General features: G+C 32.7%; 1 protein-coding gene across 1 annotated transcript in view; it reads left to right on the forward strand.

Moving 5' to 3' along the window:
- Nucleotides 1-15,098, forward strand: part of Adamts6 (ADAM metallopeptidase with thrombospondin type 1 motif 6) — a 187,597-nt gene that overhangs the window by 70,315 nt on the left and 102,184 nt on the right. The window contains exon 9 of the mRNA XM_090331864.1: nt 7,814-7,960. Coding sequence (XP_090187990.1) covers nt 7,814-7,960 — 147 coding nt within the window. The remainder of the gene's footprint in view (nt 1-7,813; nt 7,961-15,098) is intronic.

Below are 15,098 nucleotides of genomic sequence, written 5' to 3' on the forward strand. Positions count from 1 at the left end.
TATGATTTGGTAGCTGTCATTAATGTTGGAAAATTTGGTCATTATTACTCAATTAATTTTTCTATTCTATGCTTTTTGTCTAATATTCCAATTACATGTTAGTTACATGTTTGCCCTAGTGTCTTAGAGTACACTGATTTTTAGTTCAAGTGTGTATATGTATGTGTTTGTGTAAATGAGTGTGCGTTTTATAGTTTTTTATTTCTCTGTCCTTCAATTTAGAATTCCAATTGATTCACACATCAACTTCACTGATGTGGAATGTCTTGTCTCCAGATACTCCCCTAGATCCTAGTATATATCTAGTAGATAGTTTTACATGCTGTTTAGCATCATTAGAGTTTGATGGAAGGAACAATGTGTAAAACAGTTGTAGAAGAAATACAGATACATTGAAGTGATTTCATTGAGTTTTGGAAACCTAAGTTTTTATTTAGATGTCCTTAAGTAAATGTGAACACACACACACACACACACACACACACACACATATATGATGCAAATATGTTCATATACATATGTTCATATAAATTCATATATATATGGAATCTTATTACTAGAGACGGCTAGAAACCACCCTCATTAAATATCTTCCTACATAAGTTCTGTATTTTGAGTTCACTTGTTTAAGTAAATTAAATATAAAGCATAAAAGGAAAATCAAGCCCCAGCCCCTGTTTTATAAAACACACGAGCAAATTGTAATAATTATCTTACTGGGTAACTACTAAATTTAAAAATGTTTACCAGATGTGGACACAGAAGACTTTGTGTATATTCTTTAAATTCCATCTTTTCTCTATTATAACAAGTGATTTATAGCCAGGATCAGTTATGAGTAAGAACAGGTCACTAATGGAAAAGAACTCTAATGAAAGATGTCTCTTTATTCCCTTGTACTTTTCTACCTCAATTACAATGCTTAATGTCAACATTCTGTAGTTGTTACAATTTAGACTACAAATATCTCATTTAAAATGTTATTTCCTAATTTTTTATCATATTAAAAACTTTGAAGACAATTTAAAAAGTACATGCTATTTGTACTAGTAGTAGTAAAATGAAGTTTTTACAGTTTCAAGCACCATTACTTACAGGAAAACAATGCTGTTGATGTATTAGCAAGATCACTATCTTAAGATTCCTTAAATTGCATAAACTGAATTAGATATTTAGATATTTTTCTTAGTTGCACAAATCTTTTGCTTGACTTGAAAACATCTGTTTTGACTTTATGAAGAATCTAAAGACTAAATGCATATTAAACTTATACTTAGTAGGTTATGTCTATTCTTTTCTTTTTTGCCCGTCCTGGGCTTGAGCTCAGGGCCTGAGCACTATCCTTAGATTTTCTCAAGGCTAACACTCTACCACTTGCGCCATAGCACCACTTCTGGCTTTTTGCTACATATGCGGTACCGAGGAATTGAACCTGGGTCTTCGTGCATGCTAGGCAAGCACTCTACCACTAGGCCAAACTCCCAGCCCAATGTCTATTCTTTTCATTCCTGTGAATCTCCTCCAAAAACATAACAAGAATTATATCCAAAATTAATAGTAAGTTACTTTTTTGTGACACAAAACACATATTACTTCACAATGTTAATTGGCAAGAAAATGTATTACAAAGAATACAAAGTACAATCACAAAGGAGCTATTTTAACATGAAAATATATGATAAAACTGACATTTACAATGACAGGCTTACCACATAAATACAACCATATACACAGTGAATATGACTTGGAAGGAAAAGTACCATTTGTAAGAACGTGAGCTAATTTATAGGTATTTGAGAAAAGCGTGGATGTCAATAGGTTGTTAGACTTCCTGGAGTTATAAAAGGTGAATTCAATGATCAGTACAAATTATCTCATTCTAGATAGTCTCTACTTTAACACTGAAAGATGATTACCTTTATTTTGATCAAACTCTGGTCTTCTCACCCTTTTTAACTTATCATATGATAGTTTACACATTTTTATTATATTAATTATCTTCAAGGGAAATATATGTATTGGATACTTCTCAAATTCTGTGTCTTCTATCAAATTAGCTACCAAAACGCAAGTGGAGTTATGGCTCCAATAGTAAATAGGGCATTAGCTTTGAGCATAAAAATTCCAAGTTAGGGCACTGGCCCTGAGTTCAACATTCTTCCCACTAACTTCTTCGCCTAATTTCAGAAATCTAGTGACTAATATGAGAGATATACTGAGATAGATATTACATATTGTAGATAGTTATACTGTAAATACTTGTAAATAATACTCTCCTGAAGGAACATCTCTTTTTCTTTATAAATAATTCTTATTGTGATTAATAGAGGGTTACATTATATTCACCAGATAGAAGGTGTATAACTTCACAAACATTGATACCCTATTTCTTCTGTGTTCATAGATATTTTTACTCTAGTGATTTGATATGTATGTTAAAATTTCCATTCATGCTAATGAAATATTAAAGTCATTTTATATGTGTATATTTTAAAATATATCACATTTACAAAAAAGCTCATGTAAGAAAAAATTCCCTATGGATCTTTCATGAGATTAAAGATTATCAACAGTTTGTAACATTTGCTTTATGTTTCTCTTTTTTTTTTTTTGCCAGTCCTGGGCTTGAGCTCAGGGCCTGAGCGCTGTCCTTGGACTTTCTCAAGGCTAGAGCTCTACCACTTGAGCCTCAGCACCATTTCCAGTTTTTTTGTATGTATGTGGTACCGAGGAATTGAACCCGGGTCTTCGTGCATGCTAGGCAAGCACTTTAACCACTAGGCCAAACTCCCGGCCTATGTTTCTCTTTCTATATATGTACATATACATATATATTTTTCTGAACTGTTAGGACTAAGGTATAGTTATTAAATCCCTTATTCCTAATACTTCAACTTGTATTTCCTAAGTAACAAAGGGTATTCTCTTATGTAATTACAGCCTAATTATCACATTCCTTATTTTTACTTTGATATATTACTATTATAAAGTATATACCCTGTATTTAAGTTTCAATAGTGTTCTTTGTCAAATTATTTTTCTCTCTAATTCAGTTTCCATTGTATTTAGTTCTACTTATTTAGTCTTAAGTCTAGAATAATTCTTCAGCTTTTATTTGTTACTCAAAATCATGTATGGAATTTAGTTCATGTAGGTCATATAGTGCAAAAGGCCTTATTTTCTTAGTTAAATTTTCAGATCCATTCATATTTATTTGTATACATGAACCTTGTTTATTGCTTTTAAATTTTTCTTAGTGTATTCTATAACATATATCTGCCAAAATGTATCCATTTTGTAGTGACAGATGCCAATGTTATTTACAGTTTCTGACTGTCATGAATAATTTTGCAAGAAGCATTCTTATATTCCTTCTGAGAATATTTCTGAGATTTGTCCAAGAATAAGGCTTGCTAGGTTATAATGTATCTTCCCACTTAACTTGACTGAATACTGCTTTGAATTACTCTCCAGGCAGCTGCTTTGACCACAATACAACTGGTTCTCTACAGCCATGTCAACACTTAGTCCTAACTAACACTTTAATTTTGGTTCATGGAATAGTTTTAAAGTGACATCTTGTTTCATTTTCTCTGATCACCTAGTAGGTTTTACTTCTTTTGCCAAATTGTCTGATGGCAGTTTTCTCAGGGGGGAACCTATTTTTAAATGAGAAATATATTTATATTTTATCCTGATCAGCCTGTTAGATGGATCTTTTCAGGGCAATGTCAGGAATAGCAATTGTAAACATCCATTTCACTTTGTGTCACTGTCAGAGAACTGTTCAACACTGGTAGATGATTTTAGGGATTTCCCGTAATTGAAAAATCTGCTACAACATTACATATTGCCTTAGATGACTGTAACCTGAATTTTTAATGCATTTTTATTGTTATTGTAAAGGTGATATGCAGAGGAGTTACAGTAATAGCAGCTGGATAAAGAGCACATTTCTTTTTGAACAATGTCACCCCTTCCCTTGATCTCGCCCCAGTTTTCCCTCCCGTGCCAACCCACAAGTTTTATAGTTTATTTTCATAATATCTAGTGAGTATCACTGCTGCATGTGTTCATCCTTTGCCCCACCATTTTTGTGTTCTCTCCTTGCTCTCCCAAAGACAGGTAAATGAACAAACAAGACAATAGGAAAAGAAATCAAAAACAGCAATAAAGGAAAAAAAACAACCCTTTGTACCCTGAATTCTTTTTTTTTTTTTTTTTGGCCAGTCCTGGGCTTGAGCTCAGGGCCTGAGCACTGTCCTTGGACTTTCTTAAGGTAGAGCTCTACCACTTGAGCCTCAGCACCACTTCCAACTTTTTTCTATGTGTGTGGTACCAAGGAATCGAACCCGGGTTTTTGTGCATGCTAGGCAAGTACTCTACCACTAGGCCAAACTCCCGGCCCCTGAATTCTTTTTTTTTTTTTTTTTTGAAATTAAAAAGCTAATGTATACCAGAGAAAATCATGATAAGCAAACCTATAGAGTGGGAGAAAATCTCTACAAGTTAGTCACGGACAAAGGATAATTTTTAAAATAAAAGCGTTCAAATAATTAACTATACTGATAATTTATTTAATGAATAGGCTACTGAATAGACAAATCTCAAAAGAAGAGAACAACTGGTTCAAAGATAACTTGGCCAGAAAAGGCCATGAGCCTCTTCCTATTATGGATCCTGAATTCTTTCTTTTTCATATATTTTTTATTGTAATTAAAAGAGGGTTACATTATATTCACCAGATAGAAGGTGCATTACTTCACAAACATTGATACCCTTTCTCATGTCTTGGTCCCCATTTCCCTCCCCCCACCCCTGCCCCTCATCTTGTTTTTCCCCCTTCCCTATCCGATTTCAAATAACCAAATACACATATATACAATATATTAGATAACAAGGTGAAAAATTGTAACAATATGAGATAACCAAGGGATGGCAAAAGAGATGAGCGATAACATAGTACATTAAGGACAACTGTCACTCATTATATGGTTTTTGTTTCCTTATCCTGGAGGTCCTTACATTTAGTGCCGTACTATTTAGCCTAATGTCTCTAGATTTTGTTCTATTGTAAATCTCTGCTAGGAGAGCCCAAGGTTTCTACTGATTATGACAAATGAGGGAGACTGTTTGGCCTATGTTCCTGTGAGTCTGGCTTACTTCACTTAATATGATTTTTTCTAAGTCTCCATTTCCTTACAAATGGGGCAATTTCGTTCTTTCTGACAGCAGCATAGAATTCCATTGTGTATAAATACCACATCTTGTTGATCCACTCATCAACTGAGGGGCATCTGGGTTGGTTCCACATCTTTGCTATGGTAAATAGTGCTGCAATGAACATCGTTGTGCTCTATCACTCAGTTCTATGAACTCCTTTTGAATATTTTTCAAAATTGAATGGTAGTGGTCAATCACCAAAAATACTTTGCCAGTCTGTCAGCTGTTAATTTCAGTGGTTCTTTTTCAAACTTAATGAGAGTGAATTAGGGGCAGGGTGTGATCCCTAAATGACTGAAGTCTTTTTCTTTTCCTAACATTGACACTAGATGTTTTCAGTTTGTTCTTTTCTTGGCACCATATTTTTATAACACAAATTAATGCCATTTTTAAATTATGGGTATGAAAGGTATGCCTTTATTTTAAGTTAGATGAAATGCAAATTTGAAAGTAGAAGCTTAACTATGAAAATAAAAGATTAAGGATTAAGGAGTAAATATGATCAAGGTACATTATTTACAGGTATTTAAGTATTGCAAAGAAACCCCATTGGACAATTAATAGATGCTAGTAAATAAAGAAGCAGAAGCTTGAGGTCTTTTAGAAAGCACATATAAGGAAGGATCTTAAAAAAGATTCTATTAAAGCCTGCTGACCCCTGTCTTTGCATAACATGAAGGTGTAAGAATGTTGTTGAAAGGAAATAACGTTCTTCAAGTATCATCACTTGGAAAAAAATCACAATAGTATTAACATAGCAACATCAATTTTTGAGAGATATAAGGCATGAAAAATTTTCTTTAAGAGTACATTTACACTATTAGGCTCATCCTGTAAATCTGTAATTAGTTGTTATGACAGATATATCAGAGTCAACTTCCATGAGACATTCTAACAGATGATTCAAAGAGGTTGACATCTGGCTAATGTCAAATGACAATACTAAATATTAGTATTCTTGGGAAGTTATTTGATCTTTTTTTTACTTCAAGGCTATGAATGCTCTCATGAAAAATGCCTTTTATGTGCTAATGTTACTTCTGCCACCTGAATTACTCGTTTTTCCATTTTCTTCCTTCTATGTGGACATATTATGACTTTTTTATTCTTTCTTAATATATTCCCAATCATGTCTCAAATCTAATCTTACTTGTTAATTCAGTGTCAACATCACAATGTCAACATCTATATTGTCACATGAGCAGATATGAACATTTATTTATTTCTTTGCACTTATTTTTTATTGTAATTAATAGAAGGGTTACATTATATTCACCAGATAGAAGGTGCATTACTTCACAAACATTGATACCCTTTCTCATGGCATGGTCCCCATTTCCCTTCCCCCCTTCCCCCACTCATCTTGATTTCCCCCCTTCCCTATCCAATTTCAAATAACCAATTAAGTACATATAAAATAAGATATGAGCATTTATTTTCATTAAATATTTTGTAGCTATTTGTTCTCAACTACCTTTCTAAACTTTTAAATAATGATTACCTTGATCTGTTTTATATTCTAGTCATTTTTCCTTGAACATATGAAATGATACATTATTAGACTATGAAAATGAAATTGTACTTTTAAAAGTCATATCCAACCTAATGTTCTGGCCACTTGTGAAAAAGCTTACAGAATATTAATATACAGAGAGTATATGCTTCTCAGAGTTCTTTTAATTACAGATGTGTTTTGAGATTATACATATACTAAGAAAGGCCATAGTAAAAAGGAAAAAAAGAAAAGAGAAGCTTTGAAATATGAAGACCAAAACAAAGAACAACCACAAACCTTAAATTTGTCGTTTTTTTTTTTCAAAAAAGTATTTTGAAAACAGACATAAACTATGTAGGTATTTATTTCTCTTGTATTAATGTTAAGATACATTATTACTGTGCAATTAGAATTCCTTGAATCATAGACTTCTTTTGGATTCCCTTTTGAATTCAAAATAGTGAGGCAGGATAAACAGAGTAATGTTGGGTTCCATTAACTTTTAACCCATTTATTTATTATTATTATTTTTTTCTTGGTTATGGACCTTGAACCCAGAGGCCTGAGGCGCTGTCCCTGAGCTCTTTTTGCTAAAGGCTAGTTTCTTCTCCTTTCAGTCACAGTGCCATTTCTGGTTTTCTGGTAGTAATTGGATATAGAGTCTCGTGGGGACTTCTCTGCCTGGGCTGGCTTTGAACAGCAATCCTTAGGTCTTAGCCTCTTGAGTAGCTAGGATTAGAGGTGTGCGCTAACTTATTGTATAATTATTAATGTATCATTTGTTTTCTCATCTAGAAAGTGAGGCTTTGTAATATATTATCTTTCTTGCTCAATGTAAGATTACATGAGATAACATGGGATATATGTGATATAAAAATTGCAAAGAGAATTAGCTATAAATATCATTGAATTATTTGCAATTATTATTATAGTTTTACAGTTCTCTAGAGGGCCTGGTCAGTCTTGATGTTGATAATGGCAACAGCACCAATAAACAGCCAAATAAGAAAATAAAGTTTTTGTGGGGATTGTTTGTTTTATTTTTCTTATTTTTATTTGTTTTATGTTTCTCATGTTTCTTCCTCATTAAAACAGTTTTGGTATGAACCATGATGGAATTGGAAATTCTTGTGGGACCAAAGGTCATGAAGCAGCAAAACTTATGGCAGCTCACATTACTGCAAATACCAATCCTTTTTCCTGGTCTGCCTGCAGTCGAGACTATATAACCAGCTTTCTAGAGTAAGTAATCTCTGGAGAGTGATGATAAATTGCTCTAGAAATAAGCCACTGGTAGAAGCATACTATAGTGCTTCAACTTTGCATAACGACTTTTATAGAGCTCAGTTATGTTTTAGGCTGATCCCTTCATGTTTTAGTGTATTGTTATGGAAACTCTTTTGAGTTCTTACTCAGACAACTTACTGAATAAACAAGAGGAAGTGGACAAAGTATGTCTGTAAGATTGATGATATAAGTGACCAGAATTTTTCAGTGAATGGGAGGCAATTTCAGAAAGAATTTGCAGAAACATAATTAAATAGCAAATAAGCCAAACTTTAACTCAAATGCTTTAAATGTGATGGTATATTTAACCATGCTGGTTAAAAACTGGGTTCTATACGATGCCAAAGTATCTAATAGTATAACAAACAACAACAAAAATCACCAAATGAGGCTTTTGAGGAGAAAATGTAAATGACCCATCTTCTACAGTTTGGGAACTTCTTTCCTAGTTCTCTGGCGTATAGTTCAAGAATTTGGATAAATGTTATGATGAGATGTAAAGGAGAGTAGGTGTGAATGTGATGAGCACAGGGATGGCTGTTTAGGAAAAGCGATATTCTCCCACATCTTATCCACATAGAACTTCTGAATTGGACTTCAGAATCTGACACACTTTGGTCTTACTAATTATGTGAGCTTGGGCATATTACTCAATCTTTTTAATCCTTAGTAACCTAGGGTTTTAAGTAAATTTAAAATAATGCTTACATCATCATGTGTTATGTATGTAATCATCTATATTGCTGTAATGTATTTATGTAACTCACTTTATAGGCATTCCTTAAAATGATAGTCATGACTATTTTATGTAAGTTTAATGTTTTATCATCTCATTATTTCTTTGAACTGTTTTGTGTTATTTTTTTCTTAGACAAGGGAAGTTAAATACTCCTGAAAAAATGAAATATACATAAAGCATAGGCAGTAAATAATGGGAAATCTTTTTTATTTTGGCTTATAATATAATTTATAGTCACATAATTCTGTTATAAAAATTTGAGACTTTAGATAGCTTATCCATGATGAAATTATTCACTAAAATTTTCCTTCTTATGTATGAATAATCAGATAGTATATTCTGAAAACTTATTAGAGTTTCAAAACATCTCAATCAGCAAATTTGAAATTACCTAGCAAAGAATTTTACTCAAAGTGAAAATATAAATGGATTAAAATAGTCTCTTGCATTAATCGAGTTGAAGGAACTGGAAATTCATTTCAGAATGTACTTCTGAATATTATATTATAGAACCACAATTTTTAATGTTAGTGACAGAAAATTATTACTACTTCTAGTGCTAAAGTGGATGGAGTACAATTGCAAATAATCCTCAGAGAATTTGTTCAATAGCTTTTGGTAGTTTCTAATATAAGGTATGAGTATTGTCATTTTCTGGGATGGTGTAAATTAAATAATTTATCTAAATTTGAAATATTATTGAAGGTCCTCTATCCACAGAAATCAAATCATAACTGGAATTTATCTATTGATTTGACTCACATTTTTATAGTAGTATGTTAATCTCTATCATCAGATATGCTGAAGATTCCTATGTATTTTCAATGGCAACCCTTCTCTTGTTTATTAAGTATGAATTCCTTTTCTCTTGCATCCTGTTTCTGTCTCACAGGCATATACTGCTCATTAGTTAGCACCATCCTTGTGTACTTAATACAAGACCTAGAGTCTAATATTCTTATGGTTTAAACATTAGCAAGTTGTATGTATTCTTTTTCATATTAAAATTACATACATGGCTGAGTGATGGTGACGCATGCCTATAATTCTAAGTACTAGGATGCTGAGATCTGCGTATGGAGGTTTGAAGCCAGCTGGGGCAAGAAAATCCTTGAGACTCTTATCTCCAAATAACCACCAAAATAGTGGAGCTATAGTTTAAATGATAGCTAGCTAGGAAAGCTCAGGCTAAGCACCTAGGCCCTGAGTTCAAGCCCTAGTCCTGGCACACATACATACAGAGTATATACTTGTATACATACATCTGTACATGAATCAACTTTGATTTTTGCCAGTTCTTGTAGAGTTGAAACCATAGTATGGGTGCTAAGACACTACAAAAAAGAATCTCCAGATTTTTGGTAAAAGACAGTTAAGAAATCACCACTGGTTTAAAGAAAGATGTATGTTATTACTAGCTGCAATGAAGTGCTCCAATGAATTAAATTAATGTAAACAGCATTATCCTTATTGCCTCTCTACATTTTGTATATGTAGTCATGCTTAGCATTGATGAACTCTAATGGGCTTATTTACCTTGTATCTCATGAAATTCCTCAGGGAATGCATATAAAGTTGAAGCCATTAATAAAAGAATAACTATGAAAAAAATGGGTAGAGACTCTGGGGAAAATTGGCATTCCTCCCTTCATTAATAATTTACTAAACAAATATGATTATAATTATCTAAACTATCAAAGTATTTAAACACAAGGCCCTTTGGAAAGGTCATCTCACCGGGAGTTTGGCCTAGTGGTAGAGTGCTTGCCTACCATGCATGAAGACCCGGGTTCAATTCCTTGTTACCACATAGGTAGAAAAAAGCCAGAAGTGGTTCTGAGCCTCAGGTGGTAGAGCTCTAGCCTTGAGAAAGTCCAAGGACAGTGCTCACGCCCTGAGCTCAAGCCCAGGACTGACAAATAAATAAATAAAAAATAAAAAATAAAAAAAGATCATTTCACTGGAGCACAAAGACATACTAGTAACTTTCTTGATTCATTGTTCCCCTTCATTGATACAATGAATTTAATTGCTACAGGTGATATTTTTGAAAAGCCAGTGATATTCTGATTAAGGTTCCATTTCTATTTTGTAGTTGGAATGAAAAGGTTCATAATACTTTCTTAGCTTATTTTCTCAAGAAAAAGAAATCTGGAAAGATGAATTGTTTAGGAACTGTAGCCTAGCCAACAAAACGCATACCTTTCTCTACTTAGTGACTTGTACAGGCTAAAGATGATGGTGGATTTAACAATGAGCTTTCTATGAGTTATAGAGATTCATTCCTATGTTCGACTGAAAATACTTTTCATGGGCTTTAAATGCCAGTAGAATAGAAAGTCTCTCATGTCATTCTGAAACACTAGGTGCTACTGATCCATCAGGAGATGGTGTTTACCAACTCCCAATATTTTTTTTCAGATTTCTTATACTCGGTGATTCAATAAGTGGTTCATGAATCGCCCAGAAGCCGTCCTGATAAAATAATAAAGAACCCATTTCCGTTAAAATGGACGTGTTATTCCAGCTTCTGATGTTTTCCGACGACGGCTTTGCAGGTAGTGTCCTTCCTATCTGCCTGCGGGACTTATTTATTTACTTATTTATTCATTTAGAAAGTAGAGAAAGATGAACCTGGTATTACAGCTCACTTTCACTGATGGCTATGGGCGAATTTACCAGGCAGTCGAAGGCAGCCAGCAGTAATTTAGACCAGGTTTTCAGGCATTCCACACCATCTAGCAGTAGTAAAGAGTAATTGCATACTATTTCTAACAAAATTATGGGGGCTCTGTGAACCAACTCTTTTGTGTTATTTAAGTTAAAATCTGTTAAACTGTTGAACTATCAAACCTCCATAGCAAACTTTCCTACAGTACCAAGTTAAATACAGAGTAGTCATTTTCAGGAAATATGAAAACGGAATGATATAATTCAACCATGAACTAGGAAGAAAAGTAAGAGTAGAGTTATAAGAGAAATAATGGAAGATGGACAAAATGATCAAACACTCTCCTCTCTAAATATTGCTTTTGAAGGTCAATATCAATCCATTAGGTTAAAAATAGTCTTTGCAGATGGAACTTTTCTAGTACATGTATCCAAGAAGTAGCTGATAGAACAAGTTTTTCTTCTTTCCATTTATCTGACTGACACTTTTTGGGAACCTTGCCCTAAATATATAAATATATATATATATCATATATATATTTAGCAAGTCATGCTTATATATGAAGGAGGATAGAGGAAGCCATTGTAAGTACAAACTTGAAGCCTCAATTTCCACTTTAGTTGGACTTCTCTGTCTTAAAGAGGGTTAAAGAAAAAGGTTTCACTTCCTATAAATACATTAAGGTTACATTTGCCTAAATGTATTATTACACGAGAACATAGGAGGTACAGGTACTGGACTTGCTGTAGATGATAGCAGCTTAATTCATTTTATTAGTTTATGTTGTGTCTGTATTACTTTGTAGCAAAAAGGGGAGGAGCATTGTATGTTAGCTTTTTGTTAAGGGACTGTAGAAATGTCAACCATTAAAACATGACTGTTAAAATACGAACAGTTGTATGGAAAAATTTCTAATCAGATTGATGCCCTGTATTATAGAGACATTGTCTCTCAACTTTATAGTCTGAAGGTTATAGTAAAAGCGAACTTAACTGTTAATTAGGATTATGTCCTCATGTGTTCTAGAAAGATAACCAAGAAGACTTATTTTATATAAGGATCCATAAATTTTAGTTGAAGAGCTTGCTCATGTTCCTAATTTCAGCTTTTTGAATCATGTAAACAAAATGCCTCTAAATTAGAAGTAAAATACATAAAATGTGATCATCCTATCATAATGCAAAGATATCTGGAAATGTAAATATACTTTATTATGAATTAGTGAAGGAAGAAGTATATTCTTGAAGTAATACTTTTTTACATATTTCAGAAGCATAGATATGTGTAAAAAATGAAAACAGAAATACCCCTCTGGAGTTCAATGTCCACCTCTCAGACCCATGTTCTCTACTTTCTGTATTTACATCTGTGTATCTCAGGATAATGATTGATAATTTGAAGGCATCAGTTTCCAAAATAACCATTTCTAAAAATTTAAATCAATGCTGATTGTAGTCTGTAGACTTTACTTGACAATTGCCAGAAAAGTACTAGGAAAGTAAAACACCAATTTTAATATGTAAAAAAAGCATTTTTTGTTTAATGCCAGTTAAAGATTAAAATATGAAGATGATTGCTTTCCTTAAAAATCTGAGTCAATATCTCACTATATTTCTGATTATGACTGTTAAGAAAAAAATGTACTGTACATACATTAAGAACATGTAGAACACTGGGTGCCAGTAGCTCATACCTGTAATCCTAGCTAGTCAGGAGGCTGAGCCCCTGAGGATCACAGTTCAAAGCCAGCAAGGCAGGAAAGACTGTGAGACTCATGTCCAATTAACTACTAGAAAACTGGAAGTGGAGCTGTCATTCAAAGTGGGAGAGCACTTGTTTTGAACAAAAGAGCTCAACATGGGAAGGGGTGTCAATGTTCGAGAAGTGATGCACACTGATGAATGTAACTTTAACCTCTCTATATAGCACCCCCAAAATAGAATACAATAAAAGAGCTTGCATCCTCCCTCCCCCCCCCAGTTCAAGCCCTATGGCCCAAAAAAATAATATAAAAAGAATGCATAGAAATAATTTTAATCAGTCACAAAATACCCCTAACACTTTATTTGTAGGATTCTTGGCTTAACAAGCCTTGCTAAGTAGTACAACATAGCGCCTAATATTTCAAAAGATCTTTAATGGGATGATGTTCCTAAATATGGGTTCATTTTTAGAAGGTCCATAGGGTTTGCTGTTACATTTTATTACATATGCTATATTACTCCTCTGCAAAATATACTGGAAAAGAGAACAAAACTTATTTAGCTATCTACTACATTTATGCAAAAGAAATAGCTGCTTGTGAACTATGAAAGTATAATTGCACTTGTGATAAATCTCAGTATTGATTTGGCCCTAGGTGCCTAGGGTTCATGGCATTCTTGGTAGTGTGAAGTGTCTTGCAAGGATCATCTAATTTTTTTTTAAAAAGAACACAGCTATGATTAGAAGACCATATTAATACATTAAAACAAGAATGCTAAATGGAGTAATTACTCTTGTTTCCTTCCTTCTTACGCCAATTTTGCCATCAGGAAAGAATTATTTTCTTAGTATATCTTGCTTTGGATTCTCCTCTGGGGTCTACATAAATTCTTCCTTCAAATGTTTAGTCTAATTTTCTGTATCCCTGAAACTTATTATACCTAAATATTTATTAGATTCGGAATTTGGTGCTCTTAGGTAAATATATTCTATCATTTTTTGTTATGCTATTGGTAAGTATTTATTTACTATAAGATATTGCACTTAAATTCTTTTGTAGACATTTTAAACATTTTCTATTGATTTATAATGGAGCTTAACCTTATGTATTTGATTCTTTTCATAAATATATTTATACTTTTATTATCCATGGAAAGAAAACTGATATTCTAGAAGGCAAATTTGGGAGATTAACAATTTATTCAATTATTCTGCAATTATTTCACATTATTGTTATTAAAATGGTCTATCTTTTTCTATTATATTACTCAAATTGGACCTCTTTGTCATTTACCTAAAAATGTCATTTGAAAATTTACTGATAGATTTACATTTGCTTAACATTTACACAAAAAGCCCTGGGTATTTTAAAAGTCACCTATTAATAATTTAATTGATGAGGCAGATGTCAATTCCTAAAACTGTTATAAAAAAAAGGAAATAAGTGTTCTGTCATGAAAACTGAATAGCTGGGTTAACAGCTGTTCTCTGTTAGCTATCTTGAGTAGTGATGACTGAAATGATTGTAACAGCCAGTAGTAAAATCCATCTAGATGGGTGTGATATCTAAGTATCCCATCAAAATATTTTTATTAAATATTTTCTTTAAAAATTAGTCAAGAGGGATATAAATGCAAGAAAAATGAAATAAAGAAAATATTCTATCTCCTTGGTATTTTGAATCTATCTAGCTTTTGGAATAGTATGATTCTATTTTTTTAAAGGTATATTTGTTTTCTGCTCTTCAGAAACATTTTTATATAACAAGTGAACTTTGGTACTTAAGAATATGAGAAATACTGTGAATATGAAATAGGTGAATATGAAACTCATTGTTTATACATGATTCTTTCTTACCTATCTATAAATGAAATTTTTACTGTTCTAAATAACAGTTGAGGAACTTTTACTTGTGAAATTATTTTCCTTTGGCAAAGTGGATGGAAAAGATTTTGGAAAAAAAAACACAAGTGCTGGCA

This window comes from Megascapheus bottae, chromosome 4 (assembly GCF_031878675.1).
Source record: "Megascapheus bottae isolate mThoBot1 chromosome 4, mThoBot2.hap1, whole genome shotgun sequence".
NCBI lineage: Eukaryota > Metazoa > Chordata > Mammalia > Rodentia > Geomyidae > Megascapheus > Megascapheus bottae.